Source organism: Alligator mississippiensis, chromosome 8 (assembly GCF_030867095.1).
Source record: "Alligator mississippiensis isolate rAllMis1 chromosome 8, rAllMis1, whole genome shotgun sequence".
Taxonomy (NCBI): Eukaryota; Metazoa; Chordata; order Crocodylia; family Alligatoridae; genus Alligator; species Alligator mississippiensis.
The window spans coordinates 83,171,492-83,194,219 of NC_081831.1; the positions used below are offsets into that span (position 1 = coordinate 83,171,492).

Below are 22,728 nucleotides of genomic sequence, written 5' to 3' on the forward strand. Positions count from 1 at the left end.
GTGATTAGCCTGGCTAGGGTGATTAGCCTGTGTGTGTGATTAGCCTGTCCAGGGTGTCCAATCCTTGCCAGCGTGCTGAAATGCAGCTCTGGTGCTACTGTTTCTGACCTGGATGCATTCCATGTGCTGGTGCCTTGGCTTGTGCGACATGTACTGTTTGCATCTGGGCATCCGGCTTTAGTGTGTGCGGCTTGCTGTGCTCCTTCATGAGCCCTCAGATGCCCTCTTTTCCCCTCTGCTCTGTCTCAGGTGCCCATCTTTAGTAAGAAGGAGGAGGTCTTTGGCTACTTGGCAAAATACACTGTTCCAGTAATGCGCGCAGCCTGGCTGATCAAAATGACTTGTGCCTACTATGCTGCCATCACGGAAACCAAGGTGAAAAAGCGACATGTCATCGATCCCTTTATTGGTAAGTGCTTTTGGCAGAGCTCTGGACGTGTTTCTGTCAGGCACCTCACCCCAGCCTGCTGCTGTCTGGCAGCTGGACAGTAAACATCAGTAAGGAAAGAGCCCATTGGGCCCCTTCGCACTCTCCAGGAAGGGCAGGGCCAGGTTTGCTCCCAGTTGGAGAATTCCTAGTGCTGTCCCTGCAAGCCTGTGCCCCGACAGCTTCGTTGGCAGGTGGTTCCATAGGAAAATCCTTCTTGCTGCCAGGGAATGTTTCCTGATGGCCTCTGCTTCCCCTTTGTGATTCGTTCCCATGGCTCTGGTTACATCCTTGTGTGCTCCTCCCCCATGTAGCTCTGTCTCTCCTTGGTGTTTATAACTGCCCAGTGTTTGCAGACTCTCCCATCCCTGTGTTAGTAACCCCAGCCCATGCATCTAGCTTGGCTGGGCTATTTCTTCGTATAGGTTAACTGCATTTTCCTCAGAAGAATCCCATTCTGTTATTCCTTGTCCATATATCCAGCCTGTCAGGGCCCCTCTAGATTATGCTTGTGGCCTCATTGCAGTTCCAGCATCTCCCTTGTGTGCTGGCTAGGAACGTCTGCCTGTGTGGTGTTATACTGCCACCAGTCACCACAGGATCCAAATTCATTTTCAAATCTACAGCAATAGTGGACACCACGGGATGTCTCCCCATCTCTTTGGGATGGAAGCTACATGCAGGTTCTCTAGTCTGCCTTCTGGATCAGTTGATTTGTTACAGGTGGTGTTGTTCCAGGCAGGACCCACTTGAGAGTTTTGCTCCCATCTCATGGCTGTCTTGTCCTGGACTTTGCATTCTGCAGGGCCCCAGGGGGCTTGACTGCTTTGCCACTTTGCAGAACAAACCATGGCCTTTCGTACAGCTGGGTTTAAACCATTTGTTTTGGAAGCTAGACTCAGGCCTTCAACCAACATGGGCAACTGCTAGGAGTCCGCAAGGGAGAAGGAACATCACAAATGCATGGCTGACCCCTCTCCCGTCAGTCATGAGGATGCCAAACCAGGCTGACCGGGAGGTCCTTCCCTCCTATTGCTGAGACTTCAGGGAAGAGTTTTCTTTCAAACAAGGAAAGAAACATGTACAACATTTCCTGTGTGTTCTGTGTTGAAGATCCAGTTGATAGCACAGTTTGGAACCTGCACCCGTAACTCCTCACCCTCTCCAGGCCAGGCTGGTTTTCTGCCCCTTGCTTCCCCTATGTTCTTCTTTAGCTTTCTCCCACCAGCCTGGTCCTTCTCTCTCCCATTCCCCTCCCTGCTTCCCATTATACTCACTGGTCATCTGTCATCTTCCTCCCAGAGTGGACCCAGATCATCACCAAGTACCTGTCAGAGCAGCTGCAGAAGATTGCTGAGTTCTATAGACAGCTTCCAGGGCAGGGCTGCGGGTCGCCGTCAGGGCCCATGCCACAGGAGGTGGAGCAGGCTCTGAAGCAGTGGGACTACAATGAGAAACTGGCCATGTTCATGTTCCAGGTGAGCCACTGAAGGGAACAGCTAGTCAGGCCAGTTGGGGTTTCCAGGGGATACATAAAATCTAGGCATCACCTATCTGCAGAACATCCTGTGTCCCTGGGTGGCCCAGAAGGCCAAGGTACAGCCTTGGGCCCGGCTGCTAGAATTGGGATGGGGTATGTGTGTGTGTGGAGAGCAGCGTAAGTCTCTGGGACCAATCCTGTTAGCTGACAGAGAGCAGCAGCTGTTGCTGCACCCTGCCTGTGTGAGTGACTCCAGAATGCTCCCTACCCTGCCCTGTCACTGCTGTGTCTGCCTGCAGGATGGGATGCTGGACCGTCATGAGTTCCTGACCTGGGTGCTTGAGTGCTTCGAGAAGATACGATCTGGGGAAGATGAGTTCCTGAAAATGCTTTTGCCCCTGCTGCTGCGGGTGAGCACAGTGCCCCTCACACCAGGAGAGTCCAGTGGAAGAAGGGCTGCCTTGCTGTGCTTAGCCATTACTGTATCTGGGCACTGCCCCTCCTCTGAGCTTTTGGCTACCGCAGGGGGATGCTGTTCATCTCCTGTAGTAGCAGAGACTCCTGCCCAGCTTCTTCATCACGTAGATCTACAGTTCCTTGTATTGCTCCTGCCCCACCCCGGCAGCTAGCCCATGGACAGAGTTCAGTGTTCTCCCTGCATGGCATTGGCTTTTGGCTCTTGGGGCTGGTTGCAGCCACAGCAAGACCTGAGAAGCCTGGGGCTAGATGCACTAAGGTCCTTGGAGATGTTGCCCTGGGTGCTGTGGGAACCTCTGGTGCCTGCAAGCCACTGGGATGATGTTTGTCCTGAGAGGCCAGGGCAGCAGGAGAGCCCAGCTCTGTGCAAGATCATGGCCCTCAGTGAGGTGCTGCTGTCCAGTGGGTGGCTCTGGGCAGGTGCTGGGGCTCCCTAGCATTGCTTAGAATTGGAACGGTTTTCCTTCTCCCCCCCAGTACTCTGGTGAGTTTGTGCAGTCTGCCTACCTGTCCAGGCGCCTGGCCTACTTCTGCACGCGCCGGCTCGCCATGCAGCTCGACGGGGCGGGGGGGCATCCACCCCACATCCTCTCCACGCAGACGGGAAACGCCCTCCCTTCCACTCCTACCCCTCAGCCGGCGACTGGCAACCCTCCCCCCAGCCCCTTCAGTGACCTGCTGCTCTGCCCCCAGCACCGCCCCGTGGTGTACGGCCTCAGCTGCATCCTGCAGGTAGGCCTGGGAAATTCGTGGCACAGACGTCTGGTGCTTGGGTGGGTCTGCAGGTGACATGGTGTCTAAGGTGTTAGCAACATCTGCTAGGACCCGGCAGCTCTCAAAGCGGGTCTGTCATGGGGCTCAGCACCCAGGGAACTATGCCTAGGAGCCCTGCAAGGATCGATTCTCAGCCAGGGAAGTGCTGTTTACCCTGTTACCCCTCCATCCAAGATCACTAGTAGGATGCTGCAGTCAGGAGGGCCACCCGCGCTTCAGGAAGGGCGTTGGACAAATTGAGACAATTAGGCGACTCAGGGAGCTCAGGCTGCTTACCTGACTGGAAAGTCGGTTGAAAGGAAGAGGACTTGGTTGTGGTCTAGGAAGAATGTGCCTGGAGGTAGCAGGAGTCTGGGAGGCAAGGCAGAACTAGATTCATAGGCTGAAGTTGAGTCTAGATGGGCCATTAAAACAGCTGATCAGGAGACGTGGGGTTCTCCGTCCCTCCACTAGTCAAGGCCAGCAGGAGGAGCTCGCATGCTCATTCATGGCCTGGAGGACTGGCACCCGCTCACTCGGGTGTGGCATCCTGCCCGGCTGCTGGCAGACCTGCAGGGTTATCCTCGGCCGCTTCCCTGTCTAGCCAAGAACAGCAAGGCAGCAAATGCTGGGGGCCCCTGTCACGAGTGGGCTGTCCCCGGCCCATTCCCCTCCCTTGAGACTTTGGGATTTGAAGGGTCTGTGTTTGCATGGGGTGGTGGGGTCTGATCAGCAGGGTGACAGCAGCCAGCCGTTTGAGGAGTCGTCTGACAGGCAGCTGGGTGTGGAGGTGATGGGAGTGCCTGTGCTTTGTTTGCTGCAGAGCATCATCCTGTGCTGCCCAAGTGCCCTGGTCTGGCATTACTCTTTGACTGACAGTAGGATAAAGACTGGCTCTCCCCTGGACCATCTGCCTATTGCCCCCTCCAACCTGCCCATGCCTGGGGGCACGTCAGCCTTCACGCAACAGGTGAGCAGCTCTCAGAGGGGGTCCTGGGATCTGCTTCTTGCTGAGCCCCTGCCCAGACCAAGCAGTTGTGGCAGAGGGGTGCAGGTGGCAGCTCCCTTTTGCTGCTCCAAGCCACATCCTTGTGCCCCTGCAGAGGGGCAGGCTCTTTACCCTGGGCGCCGGCAGAGCTGACCTGCCCTGTGTTAGCTGGCAGCTCCTTGCACCGCAGCTCCGTCCTGCCACGCGCCCCTCCCCCCCTCCCCTCCCCCCCTGTTTAAGGAACTCCCTCACCTTCAGGTTCGGGCCAAGCTACGGGAGATCGAGCAGCAGATAAAAGAGCGTGGCCAGGCGGTGGAGGTCCGCTGGTCATTTGACAAGTGCCAGGAGACCACTGCAGGTAACTCAGTGTTAGCTGTGCAGCCCCTGGCCCCATTCCCTGCAGCAGGTGTGTTGCCCCCAGGAGTTTACTGCCTGGCCGTCCTCTCAGGCTTGCCTGGTGGAGGGGTTTCTGGTGGCCAGAGGGAGGGAGTGCAGAGGGATCCATCCCATTTCCTTGCTCAGCCTCCTGCAGGGACCAGTTCTCCCAGCCACAGCTTCGGTTCCCATGGTGCTCCCAGGTGCCCAGATGTGTATGTCCCTCAGGCTTTATTGCCTTGTCTTCCCTCTGCTGCCCCAGGATTCACTATTGGTCGTGTCCTGCACACCTTAGAAGTTCTGGACAGTCACAGCTTTGAGAGATCTGACTTCAGCAACTCTCTGGATTCCTTGTACAACAGGATATTTGGGCTGGGACCAAGCAAAGACAGTCATGAGGTAGGTGGTACCTGTGCCTCAAAAAGAGGCACAAGCCCAGAGAGCAGCTGCAGTCTCTGCCTGGGGCCGGAGGGATTTTGGTTTCTTTTATAAGGCATTGCTGTATAAGTACATGGGCAGCCTGCACTGGTCCTGTGGCTTCCGGACCTTGGGCTACTCTGGGAAGCTACGAGCTGTTGGTCCCAGCTCTGCTACTGCAGCTGAGCAGCACTCGTTGTGCTCCAATGACCACGTGGGAGAGGGGTTTTCAGCTCAGTGCCAACCCCCAAAGCAGCCCAGGAGCTGGGCAGGCTTGGTGCTGGTATAGCAACCTGCTAGCTGCACTGCCTGGTGTGCTGAGCAGCCCCAGCCTGGTCTCTGAGGGCCAGGTGAGTTTCCTGCCTTGAGGGTTACCTGGGGATGAGAGACCTGCTGCATCTGAGCATGTGCCTGACTGACGTGTGGAGATGCGCACGGGAGCTCTGGCTGGGTGCATCCTCCATGAATTAGGAGGAGGGGAGTGCAGCAGATGGCAGGCCAGTTCCCAGTGCATTTGGTTTGTAGGTGGTCAGCTGCTTGCTGTGTGCCGGCTGCCCAAGCCAGCTCATGGCTCGGCCCAGCATCGCGTTTGTGTCTGAGCAGATCTCCCCTGATGATGATGCAGTAGTGGCCTTGCTGTGTGAGTGGGCAGTCAGCTACAAGCGCTCTGGTCGCCACCGGGCCATGGTGGTGGCCAAGCTGCTGGAGAAACGTCAAGCAGAGATCGAGGCTGAGGTGAGTCTGTCCACTCTGGGTGCCAGGAGTAGCAACGCAGTGGAAAGAGGGTAGGTACCTGCCTGTTCCCACACTTAAAGAGCTCTACTGAGGGTCCCTAAGCTGTGCAGGAAACTGATATCTCCTCAGCTGGTGGGTGGAGGCTGGCAGGCTGCAGTAGAAAAGGCGGAGGCTGGCTGCCATGCGAAGCCCATGGGCACTAGTGCTGTTAGTATTGTGTGAGCTTGCCCTGGAGTGTGAGCACCCAGAAGTGCTAGGTTCCTTGGAGGCACACACCACAGCTCGCAGGGAGGCCCTGAGGACTGGGTTTCTTGGGGGTGTGTTGCGTGTGTATGTACATGCACACACGTGGGGAGGGGAGTCTCCAAGCAATGGGGTCTGTTCCTGGGCATGGGGTACAGTGTTTCTGCCCCAGGGCAGCTGTCTGTACTTATCTGTCCCTGCAGAGGTGTGGGGATTCCGAAGTTGTGGATGAGAAGGGCTCCATCTCATCAGGCTCACTCTCGGCAGCCAGTGCCCCTGTCTTCCAGGACGTCCTCATGCAGTTCCTGGACACTCAGGCTCCTATGCTAAGTATGCAGTGAGATCCCAGGACTGTCTGTGTTTTTTCCTTCTCCCACAACCCTGCCATGGCCTGCCCCTCCTGCCCTGGATGCAGCAACTATGCTCCCTCACAAGTGAGGAGTGGGCAGCCTGGAGACTCAGATATGGGAAGGTCATAGAAGCCTCACACTAGGAGACAGGCAGGCTCAAGCCCAAATGCATGTAAATGGCCTGGAATGAATGGGGACGGGAAATTCAAAGGTGGTGCTAGCAGAGAGTCTGGAACTGCCTCCCCTTAACTTAGGAGGAGCCTCCAGGTGGAGCTTGCTTAGGGTGTGAAAGGGTCCATGGGGTGGTTGCCCATGACAGCTGGGCACCGGGTCCTTTCCAATCCTGAGACTGCCTGGAGAGGGGCCTGGGTTTGCAGCTGCCACTTCTGCGTGGGACTCCTAGCCTTCCAGGGAGGCTGCCTTTTGCAGCCTCATGGTTCAGGGGCTGGCAGTGCTGCTTGGAGCAGCACTGGAGGGGGAGCTCTGACAGAGCTGCCACTGCCTCACCTGCCCTACTTTGCCCTGCCCCACCCTCAGCGGACCCCGGAAACGAGAACGAGAAGGTGGAGTTCTTCAACCTGGTGCTACTGTTCTGCGAGCTGATTCGGCATGACGTCTTCTCCCACAACATCTACATGTGCACGCTCATCTCCCGTGGCGACCTCGCCATGGACTCGCATGGGCCCCGGCCCCCTTCGCCCTTTGACGATCCTGCTGAGGACCATGACAGGAAGGAGGCAGAAGGCAGCAGCGGCATCAAGCTGGAGGTAAGGCCCCTGCACAGCTTCCTGTAGGATCTGGAGCCCCTGTGCAGCAGGCACATCTGTATGGCTGCTGCGCTCCCTGTCCCGGGGCTAAGTCTGCATGCTTCGGCCCAGATGCAAAGGGTTAAGTTCCAAGTCACTGCCAAGGGCGAGCAGCAGGGAGTTGTGTCAGTGGCCGTGTCCCGGGTCCCCAGGCTCGTGTAGTCACAGCAGCATGTCCCAGCCTGCTCTGTCTGGAAGGCCAGAGGGGATGAGCAGTGAGGCAGGGGCTCATGCTGCCAGGAGTTGTGGCTCTTGGGAAGCAGTGAGGGCTGCAGAGCTGGTAGCAAGCCCAGCCCTGCCGGAGGGAGCTCTGGGCTGTTACAGGCTTCCTAGCAGAGACCTGAGATCTGACGCTTCTCTGTGTGTGGCCCTAGGATACTGGCCTCTCTGAGTCCATGGACATTGACCACAACTCCAGTGTGCTGTTTGATGACATGGAGAAGACAGACTTCTCGGTATGTTCCCACTCCCCTCTCTCCTCATGCTCTATGAGTGGCTTGTTGCTCAGGGTGGCTGGGAGACGGTGCAGAGCATGGAGGCTGGAATGGCTGCATGATGGTGGAACTGGAGCTCCTGGTCAGAGCAGGGAGCTGTTCTGCTGCCTCAAGCAAGAGGCTTTCCCCTGCCTTAGTTACCCGTGTCCCATGGTGTGGGCAGTGGTTAAGGTTTGTGCAGGGCTTTGAGGGAGACTCTCCTGGAGCGCAAGGAATGGAGAGCCCTAGGAAGCTCCTTCTCCAGCCCTTTCTACCATTGTAGGAATAAGTGCTTGTGGAGCAAGTGAGGTGCCTATGGTACCTGGGCTTCTACTTCCTCCAAGGGACTCAGTGCCTTTCTCCTGGCTCTGGTGGTTGTCCCCAGAGTCCTGGCCTGCAGTTCCTGGTTTCTTTGTCCAAGGTCATTAAGAGCTGCACTTGTGAGCAGAAAGGGGTTGGGATGTGGAGCCTAGGCTTGGGAGCAGGGGCTCGTGGAGGCAAACAAGTATCTCCTTGCTTTCCCTCGAGTATCAGGCTGCATCTAGAGTCCCTCCTGTATGGCTGTTTCTCATCTCCTCTCATCTCTCCCTAGATGTTCTCTCCTCCAATGCACTGTGAATCCAAGGCCAGCCCTTCTCCAGAGAAGCCAGACCCTGAGAAGGAAGCCAAGCCCCTGCTGAAGGAGAAGTGTGCAGAAGGAACGCTTGCATCCCTGTATGATCAACCCCGGCACATCCAGTATGCAACCCACTTTCCCATCCCTCAGGTAGGAGACGTACATGGCCCCCCGTACAGGCTTGCATGGTCTCTGCTCCCGCTTTGGCATCTCACCTGTTTCCCTGCTGTGCTTCAGTCCAAGCATGGAACTAACCGATGCACCCAATGCTCTGCAGCATCAGCCCTGAGTGGATAAGGGGCACAGTCCTGCTTGCCTTGACTGCTACATGCTCTTTGGCTTTAAGGGGGCTCCTGGGATGGCTCCTTGCTTCCTTGTCCCACAGGGTTGCCTCCCAGCTGGACCCTCTCACAGGGGAAGGAGGCCTGGACATGGGGCAGGGGGCGCCTGGTGCGATGACAGCTAATACTGCTGTCTCTGGGTTCCCAGGAGGAGTCGTGCAGTCACGAATGTAACCAGCGGCTGGTGGTCTTGTTTGGGGTGGGTAAGCAGCGCGACGATGCCCGACATGCCATCAAGAAAATAACCAAAGACATTCTGAAGGTGTTAAACAGGAAGAGCACTGCAGAGACAAGTGAGTGCATCTCAGGCCTGTCTAGCTGCCTGGCACTGCAGCTCGGGCCCAGGCTGTGGGCCCTGTCCTGTCCACCATGTGCTGATCCCTTGCCTGTCCTGGACATGCTTAATTCCCACTAATAATGAGCAGCAGGCAGGAGAAGGAGCCAGTTAAAGGGATGCTGACACCTGAGAACCAGTCAGCTTCAGACAAGGAGCTGAGCCACCTCAGGTCCTGAGCAAGCCCAGCCTGCCCCTGAGCCTCTGCAGACTTGCTGATTTTTTTAAAACCTCCTCCCTCTCCTGTTGCTATGAGACCCCTCCACAGGGCATGGGGCTGCCTCCTGGCTGACTGCAGGGGAAGTGGTGACACTGATTAGATGCAGCAGGCTGTTGTGCCCAGGAAGCCTGCCAAGCAGGGGACACGATGCAGCTTAGTGCAGCAGCACAGACATCCCCAGAATGACATCAGTTCCCCTCGGCTGAGGATCTGGCCTGCATTTCTCTCATCCCTGTCAGTGCAGAGTTTCCAAACAGCAGCAGACATACACGATTTTTGAGCTGAGAGAGGGGTCCTTTGAAAGGAGAGCAGAGATGCTCTGGAGACCAAGTCGAGTGCCTCAAGCTGATCTCTCTAGGCTTAGCCTCAGGCTCCCATGGAAAGCCCCTGTACTGGGCATCTAAACTAGGTGTGGTCAGAATGCCTAGCTTGGGGGTTTCCCCCTTCCTTACTGTCATTCCTAACTGGGGGTTCCTCATCTTCAGACTCATGCCTTACACCTGTGAGGGGTGCTTTACAGCTTACAGGGGTCCCTGCCAAGCCGTTGGCAGGTATATGCAGCTGGTTCATGGGTTGGCCTTGTGTCCAAGAGGGGCATCTGGTCATGGCTTCTGGGGTCTCTCCACTTGGGCAGGCGGGGAGGAAGGCCAGAAGAGGAAGAGGAGCAAGCCAGAAGCATTTCCAACAGCTGAGGATATCTTTGCTAAGTTCCAGCACCTTTCTCACTTTGACCAGCACCAAGTCACCTCTCAGGTATGGTGCTGGCAGAGAATTCCTGTCAGCTTGCCCCTGGCTGTGCCAGCCCAGTGCATCGCTGAGAGCAGCCTCCTGCGAGGGAGTGAGGTGGGTCTGCTGAGCAGACCTCTGTAGCAGCAGGTGCTTTTTCATGCTCTCTGCTCGCAGGTATCTCGCAATGTCTTGGAGCAGATCACCAGTTTTGCCTTGGGGATGTCGTACCACCTGCCTCTTGTGCAGCATGTGCAGTTTATCTTTGACCTGATGGAGTATTCCCTCAACATCAGTGGCCTCATCGACTTTGCCATCCAGGTGAGCCAGGGGCCCAGGCTCTGCCCTCGGGCAGGTTTCCCCACCTGGGATCCAAAGCATCTGCCGCATCAGCAGTGGGGCTAAGGCAGGGCGGTGAGTGTAGGCCTGGTGTGTCCCAAGTGTGTTCAGACTCAACCCAGCCCACTGGGTCAGACGGTCTTCCAGGAGGTTTGCTGCAGTTGGAGACTGAACCGTGCTCAGTCAGGGGTCAGCTGATCCTGATCAGCAGTGTACCTAGGAAGCCATGTGCCCATGTCGTGCCCAGCTTACAGCTCCCCTGTTGGCCCTCCTTGCAACCTTTGACTGGCTGATGCCAGCCCCTCTTGCTGTCTCTGGCTGGCAGACCTCTGGCTTCACTGGAGCCTCTTCCTGTGGCTGGTTCCCTGATGCCTACAGTCCCTGTGGCATAGTTGTGGTGCTGCCCATACTGGACCTGCACACAGGGTCTGATAGGGCTCTTTGTCCTTGGGTGCAGCTGCTGAACGAGCTGAGCGTGGTGGAGGCAGAGCTGCTGCTGAAATCCTCCGACCTGGTTGGCAGCTACACCACCAGCCTGTGCCTGTGCATCGTGGCTGTGCTGCGGCACTACCACTCCTGCCTTATCCTCAACCAGGACCAGATGGCCCAGGTCTTTGAAGGGTAAGGGAGTCAGCTGTGTAAAGGGCCTTTCCCTTCAGGCAAAGAGGAAGCCTCAGCTCTGCAGGGCTGCACAGAGTGGGGGGCAGTGCTCCTGCAAGTATCATTATGCCCTTGCCACGGTGCGTCTACACCTTGAATCCAGCGGCCAGCTCTGGTCCCCCCCGTCTCTGACACCTTAGAAAGGAATAGAACAGCTAGAAAAGGTCCAGAGACGGGCAAGAAGCATGATTAATGGTATGGAAGGGCTTCCATATGAGGAGAGACTAAAGAGGCCAGGCCTGTTCAGTTTAGAAGAGAGACACCTGATTGGGTGACAGGAGGAGGGTTTACAAAATACTAAATGGGGAAGAGGATGGGGCATCAGTAGCTACTGAGCATGGGAGCGGGGGATACAGCTTCCAGATCAGAACTTGGTCAGATCCAGTTCACTCTCCCTTTTGGCATCCGCTCTCTGCCACTGTGACACAAGATACTGGGCAAGATAGACCTACTGTCTGACCCAGTAAATAGCAATTCTTATGTACTTATGTCACCGCTTGGGGCCTGTGGAGGCAGGGACGTTGTCTCTGGGCCTGGGTTGGGTGCTGTCCTGTGCTGTGCCATGTACTGCAGTGCTTCTCTCTATAGTCTGTGTGGGGTGGTGAAGCACGGCATGAACCGCTCAGACGGCTCTTCTGCGGAGCGCTGCATTCTGGCCTACCTCTACGACCTGTACACCTCCTGCAGCCACCTCAAAAGCAAATTTGGGGAGCTCTTCAGGTGAGCTGGGGTGGGCGCAGTAGGTGTTCCTCTGGGAGTTTGGGGCTGCAGCTTTGGTTTTGGTTTTGCCAGTGCTCGTCCCAGCAGCATGCTGTTGCCTTGGTCCTGTGCAGCAGGGTGCCCTGCCCCAGCTCTCCTGGGGCATGCAGGTGCCAGGCTACTTGCTGTCTCAGTTCCTGGCTGGCAACTTCCACTGAAGTGGGCTGCGCAGAGCATAGAAGTCACTGGCAGCCCAGCTTGGTTCCAAGTCCCCTTCTGGTAGCTGCTGGCAGAGGATGAGTGCTTGGAAAGGAGCCTACCTAAAGCTGTAGTGCATGAGCTGGAGTCCTGGCAGCACAGGGCAGGTGGTGGGGCAGGGGGACCCATCCTTGCACTTCAGCCTGATGCACAAGAGGTTGGAGGAGATGTCCCTGCAGGAGCCTCTGACCTGCCATTCTTGCCCCTCCCCTGCCAGTGACTTCTGCTCCAAGGTGAAGAACACAATCTACTGCAATGTGGAGCCATCAGACTCCAACATGCTTTGGGAGCCCGAGTTCATGATCGAGACCATCGAGAACCCATCCGCGCAGAACTTCACCTACACCAACTTGGGCAAAAGCCTCAATGAGAACCCGGCCAACCGCTACAGCTTTGTGTGCAATGCCCTCATGCACGTGTGTGTAGGGCACCATGACCCTGACCGGTGAGGCGCAGCACAGGCAGGGCTGAGGCAGTGGTTCTGTGTGGGGTGGAGCATAAGGGCAGTCCCAGGTCTCAGGAACTTCATAGTGATGGGGGAGGGAGCCACAGACCCCCGCTAGGAGTGGAGGGAGGGGGCAGGAAGGGGGAGCTGGCGCTGTGCTGGTGAGGGGACTGGTTTGTGGCTCCTCCCTGCAGCGTCAACGACATTGCTATCCTGTGCGCGGAGCTGACTGGCTACTGCAAGTCACTAAGCGCTGAGTGGCTGGGCGTGCTCAAGGCTCTGTGCTGCTCCTCCAACAATGGCACTTGTGGCTTCAATGATCTCCTCTGCAACGTCGACGTGAGTGCCAGGCACAGCCAGGGAATGGAGGGGCAGAGAGAGCCTCATCATGCTGGGGTCTAGGTGGGGGCTGTAGCACAGTCACTGGCTGCGCTCCTCTTTCTTCCCCAGGTTAGCGACTTGTCCTTCCACGATTCCTTGGCCACCTTTGTTGCCATTCTTATTGCTCGTCAGTGTTTGCTGCTGGAGGACCTGATCCGCTGCGCAGCCATCCCCTCACTCCTCAATGCTGGTGAGTGTGGCCCTGCGGAGAGGCAGTGCTCCTCGGAGCACAAGCCTCCAGGGTCCTGAGACACCTCATTGGGGAGTAGGTTGCCTCCCACAGGCATGTCCTGCACTGGCATAACAAAATGGCCTCTGAAAGGAGCCCTCACTGCCCCAGCATGGGGTCCTGGCCCTATCACTCTGACACTCAGTCTCCCATAGTCCTGCCCTGTCTGGCCAGGCACTGAGCATGGGGCATGGTTCTGCCAGGTTCTGCTGAGCCTGCAGCTAGGGAGCATGCCAGCACCCACCTTGCCCAGCAGCTTTGCTTCAGAATTGCAGCTTCCATCTGAGGAGCATTTCTGGCCCTTGGGTTTGTGTTGGAACCCTAGGCGGGTGGTCCAGCCTGTAACCAGGGACCAGGGCTGTGCTGGCTGCCAGCACCTGCAGCCAGTCTGGGACAAGAACGCCCAAGAGCCACATAGGACCTTTTATGGTGTCTGTCTGCCCTCTCCAGCAGGCTTCTAGCGCTGGACCCTAGCGCTGCCCCATTGCTGTCTGTGTCGTTGGCTCTCCCTACGGCACATCTAGCCATCTCTTGGGCCTGGATTCCCAAGCCCCTGCTCAGACTCAGCTGAGCACCTGGCACTTTGGGCACCATGTGTGTGGCCTGTCAGAGCCAAGCTCATGCAGAGCGCAGAGCCTGACACCTCCAAGCGTGGTCCTGGTTGGCACTGGCACAGAAGCTGCAGTCTGCCCCCTGCATCTGGCACCAAAGGGAGGCTACTGAAGCCTCTCTAGCTGCCCCCCTGCTCTGCAGGCTCTCGCCGTGGCACTGGTGTCTGCTGCCTGGGGCAGACCTGCAGCTGATGTCGCCTGTGATGGGTCCCTTTGCTTTGTGCAGCCTGCAGTGAACAGGACTCTGAGCCAGGGGCCCGTCTGACCTGCCGGATCTTGCTCCACCTGTTTAAGACGCCGCAGCTGAACCCGTGCCAGCAGGATGGCAGTAAGTGAGCTGGACACAGGAGTAGTTGTCCTGGTTTGGGGGTAGCCTGCATTTCCCAGCCCCAGGAGGAGGAGCTGGTGATGCCGTGATAGAGCCCTGGCTTTGCCATGGGCACAACAGCCCTAGGTGTCCTGCAGGTGCCCCATGTCCCAGGCCAAGGGTGAGCAGAGACTGTGCCTGTGGAGCCTGGGCAGCCACAGGCAGCGGGCCAGGTGTCCTTCCTGTTTGTGTCCTGGCGTGGTTAACCAGGCATGCTGGGAAAGGGATGCTTTTCCTCCAGTGCCAGCATCTGGGTCCCGCAGTAGGGAGGATGCTGGCCGGTGCAGCTGGTGTGGCTGCCCGCTGAAGAATGTGCTGGCCAAGTCTTCTGCTGCCTCCTATCACAGTGCCAGAATGTGCTACCACACTGGACTGTATTGCCTGTACCCTGGCTAGGTCCAGGCTCCCTCCTCCCTGCCTCGCACACAGTTTCCTTGGTCTCTGTAGCCCACTGTGCTGATGTCCAGAGCCTTTCTTTTGCTTCCCCCACACTTCAGCCTTGCGCTGTCTGTCATCCAGCAAGCTTGGAGCCCACTGCTCCACCTCCAAGGCAGTGGCATTTTACTGCCTCCCAGTGAAATGGCAGATCCAGGACCCCTCTCCAGCACTGTGCTGCACTCATAGCCCATGATTTGGGAAGCTTGGGGGATGGGTGTGACCCTTCTTCTTCTTCACTGTGCAGACAAGTCCACGGTGGGCATCCGCTCCTCCTGTGACCGCCACTTGCTGGCAGCCTCCCAGAACCGCATCGTGGATGGAGCAGTCTTCGCGGTGCTGAAAGCTGTGTTTGTGCTGGGTAGGTTCCTGATGCTAGCCTGGACTTCGGGAGAGCAGGGTGAAGCTCTGCACTTCGGGGACCTGCAGAGTGTTGCCTGCACAGTGACTGTGTGGCAGGGTCAGTGAGGGGCTGAGTCTGGCCCGTGAGGGGCTCCCTGGCTGGGGTGCAGTCAGTTGTGTGGCAAGGGGTGGGACAGGTCTGGTAATTATGGCAAGTCATCAGGTGACCCTTCACCTCTTGCTTTTAGGGGATGCGGAGCTGAAAGGCTCCGGCTTCTCCCACCCAGGAGGGGTAGATGACCTCATGGACGATGAGCTTGGTGCCAAGAAGCCTGGTGGCCGGGCGGTGTCCATAGAGACAGCCAGCCTGGACGTGTATGCCAAGTACGTCCTGAGGAGCATCTGCCAGCAGGTAGGTCTGCCCGGCCCCGGAGGCAGGCTCTGCTGGCCCCACCTGGCCAGGTGCGGGGAGCTCTCTTCTGCCTTTTCAGACCAGCAGGGCACAGGCTGGTGTCGGGATCTGCAAATTGCTGCAGGAGGGGATTCAGAGGGAGCAAACCCACGTTTGGAGGTTGGGGAGTGGGCACTGGACATCCCACAGTGCTCTGGTGCCACTGCCAGGTTCCTCCCCTGTCCAGAAGGCTGGAGCCCCAGAAGCCTGCGCTAGCAAGCAGAGTAATAGTGTTTTGTACCAGGGCATTGACTCTAAGCCAGGAAACTGAGCAGCCAAGGCAGCCCCCTTAGGACACACACAACTTACAGGACATCCCCTGGTATCCTCACTCCCCTGGCTGCCCTGCCATCTCTGCCCCAGTCCTGAACTCTTCCTGCCACCCTCATCTACAGGAGGTGAGTCTAGAGCATGGCAGGCCTAGTAGGGGCAAGAGGCATTCCCCCTGCACTCATCCTAAGTCAAATGGAAGAGCAGCAGCTCTTAGTGCACCTGAGCCTTGTGCTCAGCATGTTGGATCAATTGAATTTTTGGTGGGAGATTCCATCTTCTCTGCTGCTTGAGCACAGGCTGACAACTTCCTTAGGGAAAGCACGAGAAACGCTGTTGTGTTAAATGGAGCTTTAAGTCTGCCACAGCTGAGCCTGACCTGCGTGTCAGGAAGCTGACAAGCTGTTGTGACACGTGTGAAGCTACTGCATGTTGCTTCTAGGATGAGGCTTGAAGCAGTAAAGCTGCAGCCCTAGGGATGTGCAGTCCACTAGCTGAGCTCCAAGTCAGCTCTGAGCTCTGCTTCCTGTTGTATGCTGCGGGATCGCAGGCTGCTGCCCCTCTGTTTCAAGGGGTGGGCGTGATTCGGCAACTCCTTGTCTGGTCCATTTCCAGGGTGGCTGTAGAAGACGCAGTGTGTCTGGCCCGTCCTGAGCTTAGCGCTCCCTTGTGCCTCTGAGATAGGGGGCTGCAACTTGTCCTAAAACAAGCTGCTGCAGTCTGGAGCCACTATTGCCATTTGCTGTATGTGACAGAGAGACTGGGGAACGAGGCCCTGGGGCCATGTGTGGCATCATCCTGTGGACAGGAAGGAAGGAGGGTGGTATTGTGAAGCCTGCCTTCTGTTCAGTTTCTGTGTTGGCCTCATGACCGGAATGCTGTGATGTGTTAATTGGCTCATCATGCACCAGTGCCGGGCACCTGGGTAATAAACGTGAAGAATTGGAATTGCTCATTTGCGAAGGTAAAAGTGCTCTGGGTGGTTTTGCAGAACCCTGGTGGGAAGAGAGACGTGATGTGAAACATTGAAATTACAGGTCGGAGCTGGTCTGGGAAGGATGAAGGGGCTGGAAGGGCAGCGGGAGAAGCGGTCTGTCAGAAGTACTGTGCCCTGTTTCAGTCACTGATACTCAGAAGCAAATGAGCTCAATTGCTTTGAGATGAGTGTTCTCACAGGTGATGCAGGACAGGATGCTAGCTGCTTTCTGTTATAACCCAGCAAATTTTGCTAGCAAACAGGATGGCTGGCTCCTTAAGTTACTTGCCTTTGGTGCATAGGTAAACACTTAAGGGGAGTGCAGGTTGAGTGACATGGTAGAAGTCTGGTGTATGGAGATGTCCTTGGCATTGTACGCACCACAGACCAGGATCTCCCAAGCTCAGAGAGCAACACGTTTCATAGTTGGTCAGGTCGGAAGGGACCTGAGCAGATCATCAAGTCTGACCCCCTGCCATGGCAGGAAAAAGTACTGGGGTCAAACGACCCCAGCAAGGTGTTTGTCTAACCTCCTCTTAAAGACCCCCAGGGTAGGAGCCAGCACCACTTCGCTTGGAAGTTGGTTCCAGGTCCTAGCCACCCTGACTGTGAAGTAGCACCTCCTGATGTCTACTCTGAATCTACCCTCTGCCAGCTCGTGACCGTTATTTCTTGTCACTCCTGGTAGTGCTCGGGGGAGCAGGGACTCCCCCAATGCCTGCTGGTCCCCCCTGACTATGTGAGGGAGTTACTGCTGTTGGGCCTAGTCTTGAGGCGCAAGAAGGAATCGCTCACAGAAGTCAGAGCTAGGTGTTCAGTTTCAGGTGATTGTGACTTGATGAGGTTTGCTTGCAAAGGGCATGAAGGCTGAACCTGCCATTTGCCTGTAACTGGTGCTTTAAACAGGTCAATTTCACAAAACATGGATGAACCAAATCAGTTGGGAGGGATCAGTCATGTTTTTCTGCTGAAATCCTAATTGAACTGGTTAAGAACATCTGTGTTGTTCCAGTCCCCAGAACCATGACACAGAGAGAACATTAGCGAGCGGAAGCAGGCTCTTTTAGCAGGGGGAGTGAAAGCAGCTGTCTGTATAAAGCAGTGGTGTTGGCGGTTAGTAGGTGGCAGTGGACCATTGGTAATGGTAATGCAGAGAAGGTAGATATGCTTAATGAGTGCATGCCTGCTCTGCGTTTGCCAAAATCCAAATGCGGGAACCCTCTGAGGAGGAGCTGTGGTCCTTGCTTGTGGTGCTGCAGGAGGATGCTGCTCCAGGGCCACTAAGGCTAGTGGTGTTTCGATTGGCTGATCTGGACAGCCTGCACCCAGGAGCCCTCGAGTCATTGCAGGAGAAGCTCTCTGGGCTGCTAGTGTTGGTTTCCAGTGAGTCTTGAACACAGGGGAAGCTCCAGAGGACTAAGAGGAGGAGGATGTGGTGTCAAGTATTTTAGAAAGACCTGGATCATTACAAGTGGGCAGAAGAGGGAATGGTTCGTGGAAGGGGGCTCCGCTGAGCTGAAGGCGGCCTCTGGATGTTCACAGGGAGCTTCTTCCCACATGAGAGGCAACCCCAATGGTGCACGTTGGATTGTCGAGTGAGTGGGTGGATGGAGACTGGCAGGGTGCGCTCCTGCCTGCTAGTCAAGGTGGGCCGGATGGACCCAGGAGTGCAGACAGCTGTTGCTATTGTTGTGCAGGGGGTAATGGAAGGCTTCAGGGAGACGGTCTGTGTGATTGCAGCAGCAGCAATGCTCTGGATGGGCATGCATAGGGCAGGGCCGTGTTGCCCCAGGCCTGGGGGAAGGGAGTGCAGTGAGAGCTGGGACAGGAGCGTGGACTGTATGGGCAGTTGGGAAAGGCCGGGTGGAGAGAGGCTGCGCAGGAAGTCTGCCAGATTTAGATGTAGCCTGGCTGTGAGGAGTTTGAGAGGGTGGAAGATGACAGGTAGGACAGGGATGTCCTGGTGACCAAGGGGAGGATGTGGGAAGAACGGCTCTGTTGGAGCCATGGGGAGCTGGAGGTTATGATTCCTGGGGAGCTGCCAGATGGAGCGAACCAGACTTTAATCTGGATAGGAGAAGACAGGCCTGGAGCAGAGGCAGGCCTGCACGTTGGCAGCATTGGGACAGGGGTTGATCTCCCCCACAAGCACAAATCCACCCAGAAACCAGCTGGGAGGGGGTGGGAGGAAAGCGTGTGGAGGAGAAGGAGACCAAAGACAAGTATACTCTTTAATGTCTTCATCAGCGACTTGGACGAGGGAGTCAAATGTACTCTGTCCAAGTTTGCAGATGACACAAAGCTATGGGGAGAAATGGACACGCCGGAGGGCAGGGAACAGCTGCAGGCAGACCTGGATAGGTTGCACAAGTGGGCAGAAAACAACAGGATGCAGTTCAACAAGGAGAAATGCAAAGTGCTGCACCTAGGGAGGAAAAATGTCCAGCGAACCTACAACCTAGGGAATGACCTGCTGGGTGGCACAGAGGTGGAAAGGGATCTTGGAGTCCTAGTGGACTCCAAGTTGAACATGAGCCGGCAGTGTGACGAAGCCATCAGAAAAGCCAATGGCACTTTATCGTGCATCAGCAGATGCATGACGAATAGGTCCAGGGAGGTGATACTTCCCCTCTATTGGGCGCTGGTCAGACCGCAGTTGGAGTACTGCGTGCAATTCTGGGCGCCGCACTTCAAGAAGGATGCGGATAACCTGGAGAGGGTACAGAGAAGGGCCACTCGTATGGTCAAGGGCCTGCAGACCAAGCCCTATGAGGAGAGACTAGAGAAACTGGACCTTTTCAGCCTCCGCAAGAGAAGGTTGAGAGGCGACCTTGTGGCTGCCTATAAGTTCATCACGGGGGCACAGAAGGGAATTGGTGAGGATTTATTCACCAAGGCGCCCCCGGGGGTTACAAGAAACAATGGCCACAAGCTAGCAGAGAGCAGATTTAGACTGGACATTAGGAAGAACTTCTTCACAGTTCGAGTGGCCAAGGTCTGGAACGGGTTCCCAAGGGAGGTGGTGCTCTCCCCTACCCTGGGGGTCTTCAAGAGGAGGTTAGACGAGTATCTAGCTGGGGTCATCTAGACCCAGCACTCTTTCCTGCTTATTCAGGGGGTCGGACTTGATGATCTATTGAGGTCCCTTCCGACCCTAACATCTATGAATCTATAAGTGTGCAAGTGTGTGTGCGGTGAGAGGACTCCCTCAAGGGGCATAGAGACCCAGCACAGAACTTGGGCACAGAAGCCCAGGGAGGAGAGAGAGGATGCTGAGGGTCAAGATGCTGGGGCACCTCTGCTGAGCTCTGGTGGGAGTGGGTCCTGGGTGCGTGAGGGGAATCCAGGTAGCAGCATGCAGAGCAGGACTCACAGGTGAAACCTGCTTCTCTTACACTGGAGAAGGTGAAGGGGGCTCTGTCGTCACCAACAGGCATTCAACCAGGAGGGGCTCTTGGGTCTCAGAGAGAGGCAGGACAAGGTGCAGCCAGTGTCCAGGAGTGGCAGCTGGGCAAACTTGGATGGAGCACACCTGGCAGTGAGGGCACTTAGCCACAGGGCCTGTTTGCCAAGGGTGCAGGGGACTCTTTCCCCGTCAGTTTTTAAATCAAGGTGGGAAGGAGAAGCCATAGCTGCAGCGATGGGCTTTGAGAAAGGCAGCCCTGGGCACTGCCTTGGGCTGTGCTGGCTGCACATGAGGCCTGGCCAGAGGCGCTTTGGGATCCAGGAGCCCAGCAGAACGTCTGGCTGGTGCAGTGGACGCAGGGCTGGCGCCTGGCCAGGACTTGTTGGTTGCCAACTGTGCTGGCTGTTGTCTGCCACTCTGGAAGAGGAGGGGGCTTCTGGGTGCAGCTGTGTGTGTGGGTGGCCTGTGTGGATTTGGCCACACAACCTTGCCTGGTCCTGCCTGGAGATACCTGCCTCCCCACCCCTGAGATAACGGAGGTGTGGGTGCTGCCTGGTGCATGGCCAGCTGCCACTACCCTGCCTGCTCCCATTCCTTCACAGGAGTGGGTGGGTGAGCGGTGCCTAAAGTCCCTGTGTGAGGACAGCAATGATCTGCAGGACCCAGTTTTGAGCAGCATCCAGGCTCAGCGGCTGATGCAGCTCATCTGCTACCCGCACCGGCTGCTGGACAGCGAAGAGGGTGAGAACCCGCAGCGGCAGAGGATCAAGCGCATCCTACAGGTGCGGTCCTGCTCAGTGCAGCAGGATGCTGCTGTGAGCTCTGTGGCTGAGCCATGTGGCATGTTCGCCTTTAGGGCTTGGGTTGGGGTGGTCACCGGTCTGAAGCATGCGCACGTTTCAGAACCTGGACCAATGGACAATGCGGCAGTCCTCGCTGGAGCTGCAGCTCATGATCAAGCAGACGGCCAACAACGTGAGTCCCTGTCAGGGCAGGTGGGTGACAGTGGGCTGGGTCCCCTGGGGCTGCCCATGTCTTAAGTGGCTGCTGCACAGGACTTAGGCAGGGCATGACAGACAGTGGGAGTATGGGGATGGTGCATAGAGAACAGGCCCTGCCAGGGGCTGCAGGCAAGGAGCTTTGCTTGCCAGATTTGTGCCCAGGCCACTGGGTCAGCAGGTGCTCAGAAGGGAAGCACTGTTGCCCGTGGACTCACTCCTTTTCCTCAACAGGAGATGAACTCCCTGCTGGAGAACATTGCCAAGGCCACCATAGAGGTGTTCCAGCAGTCAGCAGAGACCAGCTCTGGCAGCTCCACGGGCAATGCAGCCGGCAGCCTGGGCAGCTCTGCCAGCACTGCGCCTGCCAGCACCAAGTCCAAGGCCATCCTCAGGTAGGGCTGCCCAGCCTAGTGCTGCCAGCAGGACCCCCCTGGGGCTTCTGGATGGCAGTGTGGGCCACTTGCACTTCTTGTCCTGTGTCCAGCTCCCTGGAGAGGTCGGGTGTGTGGCTGGTGGCCCCTCTCATTGCCAAGTTGCCCACGTCGGTGCAGGGGCACGTGCTGAAAGCCGCAGGGGAGGAGCTGGAGAAGGGACAGCACCTGGGATCCTCATCCCGCAAGGAGCGGGATCGTCAGAAGCAGAAGAGGTGAGTGCTGGAAGGTGGGCAGGCAGTCCCCACTGCACTGTGCCGAGCTGCCTGGGGCAACCACGCCTGCCAGCCCGCCCGTCTGCACGTCTTTCATGCTCACCTCCTTTCCAGCATGTCCCTGCTGAGCCAGCAACCCTTCCTGTCGCTGGTGCTGACGTGCCTGAAGGGGCAGGATGAGCAGAGGGAAGGCCTCCTCACCTCACTCTACAGCCAGGTGCAGCAGGTAGGCACCTTCCAGCCCCTCAGGTGGGTGCAGCAGCAGGATAGCAGTCCCTGTGGATGTGCCCCAGGCAGGATGTGCCTGGCACAAAGACTTGGGCATTTAGGGTGGTGCAGGACACCCTGTCTCTCCCACCTGAGTGGGATATCAGCATAGACATCCCCTGGGCTTCCCCTGGCTCAGGATCCCAGTGAAAGGGAGTGGTGGGTGGGGGTGGGGGGGAAGCAAAGCAGTGGCAGTGGCTCCCTCTGAAGTGCCAGGCCCAGCTTGAAGTCCTGCCCTCTTCTGACCCTCCTAGATCATAGAGAAGTCGGGCTGGAAGGAACCTCCAGAGGTCCCATCCAGTCCCTGAGGCAGGATCCTTCCTGTCCAAACCAGCCCAGGCAAATCTATAACCTAACTCTTCATCAAACTACATGGTCAGCCCTGACACAGCACAGCACAGCACAGATGTAATACCCTACCTGCCACAGGGAAAGCAGGGGGACTGCGGCCGCCAGCCCCCTACTTCTATGAAAGGTTGTTAAAGCACGCTCGAGAGACCCCAGGTGGAGGTCGTGCCCCCGCTGCAGAGGAAGGCAAAACCTCTCAGCCTGGACTAGTCTGACCAGGGGGGGAATTCCTTCTTGCCCTCAGATTGTCACGAACTGGCGGGAGGATCAGTACCAGGATGACTGCAAAGCCAAGCAGCTGATGCACGAGGCCCTGAAACTGCGACTGAATCTGGTAAGCAGCAGGTGAACGAGGGACCAGCAGGGCTGAGCTGTGTGGGGAGAGGGGCAGGCAGTGAGTTGGGGGAGGAAAGGCCTTCTTCCCAGGAGCAAGGATATGTGTGTGGGGAGGATGTGCAGTGGAGACTTATGGGCATGTGAGGGGAGGGGTCCTAGCCCAGCCTGCTTCCTCCTTTGCTGCTGGAGGGGTCTCCCAGTGGATCTGACAGACCCTTCTGTCCCAGGTGGGGGGCATGTTTGACACGGTTCAGCGCAGCACGCAGCAGACAACAGAGTGGGCCGTGCTCCTCCTTGACATCATTAGCAGTGGCACTGTGGACATGCAGTCAAACAAGTAAGTGTCTCCAGGACCAGTGAGTGCAGGGCACCACCTGCCATGGTCCTGTCCCTAGGAGGTGCATGCAGATCCCTGCTGCCAGAGCCCTGGGAGACCACCATGCAGGGGGAAGTAGCATGTGGGTGTTGGGATGGCCATGTGGCTGGCAGCCGCCCCAGGC

General features: G+C 57.1%; 1 protein-coding gene across 2 annotated transcripts in view; it reads left to right on the forward strand.

The window, feature by feature from the left end:
• Window positions 1-22,728, forward strand: part of MED12 (mediator complex subunit 12) — a 33,859-nt gene that overhangs the window by 3,426 nt on the left and 7,705 nt on the right. For both annotated transcript variants that reach the window (XM_019489202.2, XM_059732942.1), the window contains exons 4-33: window positions 250-409; window positions 1,730-1,905; window positions 2,207-2,317; window positions 2,862-3,116; window positions 3,961-4,107; window positions 4,384-4,483; window positions 4,763-4,899; window positions 5,521-5,652; window positions 6,099-6,225; window positions 6,783-7,012; window positions 7,426-7,506; window positions 8,117-8,290; window positions 8,630-8,774; window positions 9,670-9,788; window positions 9,939-10,082; window positions 10,558-10,721; window positions 11,349-11,480; window positions 11,935-12,162; window positions 12,357-12,501; window positions 12,613-12,733; window positions 13,610-13,711; window positions 14,433-14,546; window positions 14,776-14,939; window positions 20,233-20,412; window positions 20,534-20,605; window positions 20,863-21,023; window positions 21,116-21,277; window positions 21,392-21,503; window positions 22,137-22,226; window positions 22,456-22,565. In XM_019489202.2, coding sequence (XP_019344747.1) covers window positions 250-409; window positions 1,730-1,905; window positions 2,207-2,317; window positions 2,862-3,116; window positions 3,961-4,107; window positions 4,384-4,483; window positions 4,763-4,899; window positions 5,521-5,652; window positions 6,099-6,225; window positions 6,783-7,012; window positions 7,426-7,506; window positions 8,117-8,290; window positions 8,630-8,774; window positions 9,670-9,788; window positions 9,939-10,082; window positions 10,558-10,721; window positions 11,349-11,480; window positions 11,935-12,162; window positions 12,357-12,501; window positions 12,613-12,733; window positions 13,610-13,711; window positions 14,433-14,546; window positions 14,776-14,939; window positions 20,233-20,412; window positions 20,534-20,605; window positions 20,863-21,023; window positions 21,116-21,277; window positions 21,392-21,503; window positions 22,137-22,226; window positions 22,456-22,565 — 4,295 coding nt within the window. The remainder of the gene's footprint in view (window positions 1-249; window positions 410-1,729; window positions 1,906-2,206; window positions 2,318-2,861; window positions 3,117-3,960; window positions 4,108-4,383; window positions 4,484-4,762; window positions 4,900-5,520; window positions 5,653-6,098; window positions 6,226-6,782; window positions 7,013-7,425; window positions 7,507-8,116; window positions 8,291-8,629; window positions 8,775-9,669; window positions 9,789-9,938; window positions 10,083-10,557; window positions 10,722-11,348; window positions 11,481-11,934; window positions 12,163-12,356; window positions 12,502-12,612; window positions 12,734-13,609; window positions 13,712-14,432; window positions 14,547-14,775; window positions 14,940-20,232; window positions 20,413-20,533; window positions 20,606-20,862; window positions 21,024-21,115; window positions 21,278-21,391; window positions 21,504-22,136; window positions 22,227-22,455; window positions 22,566-22,728) is intronic.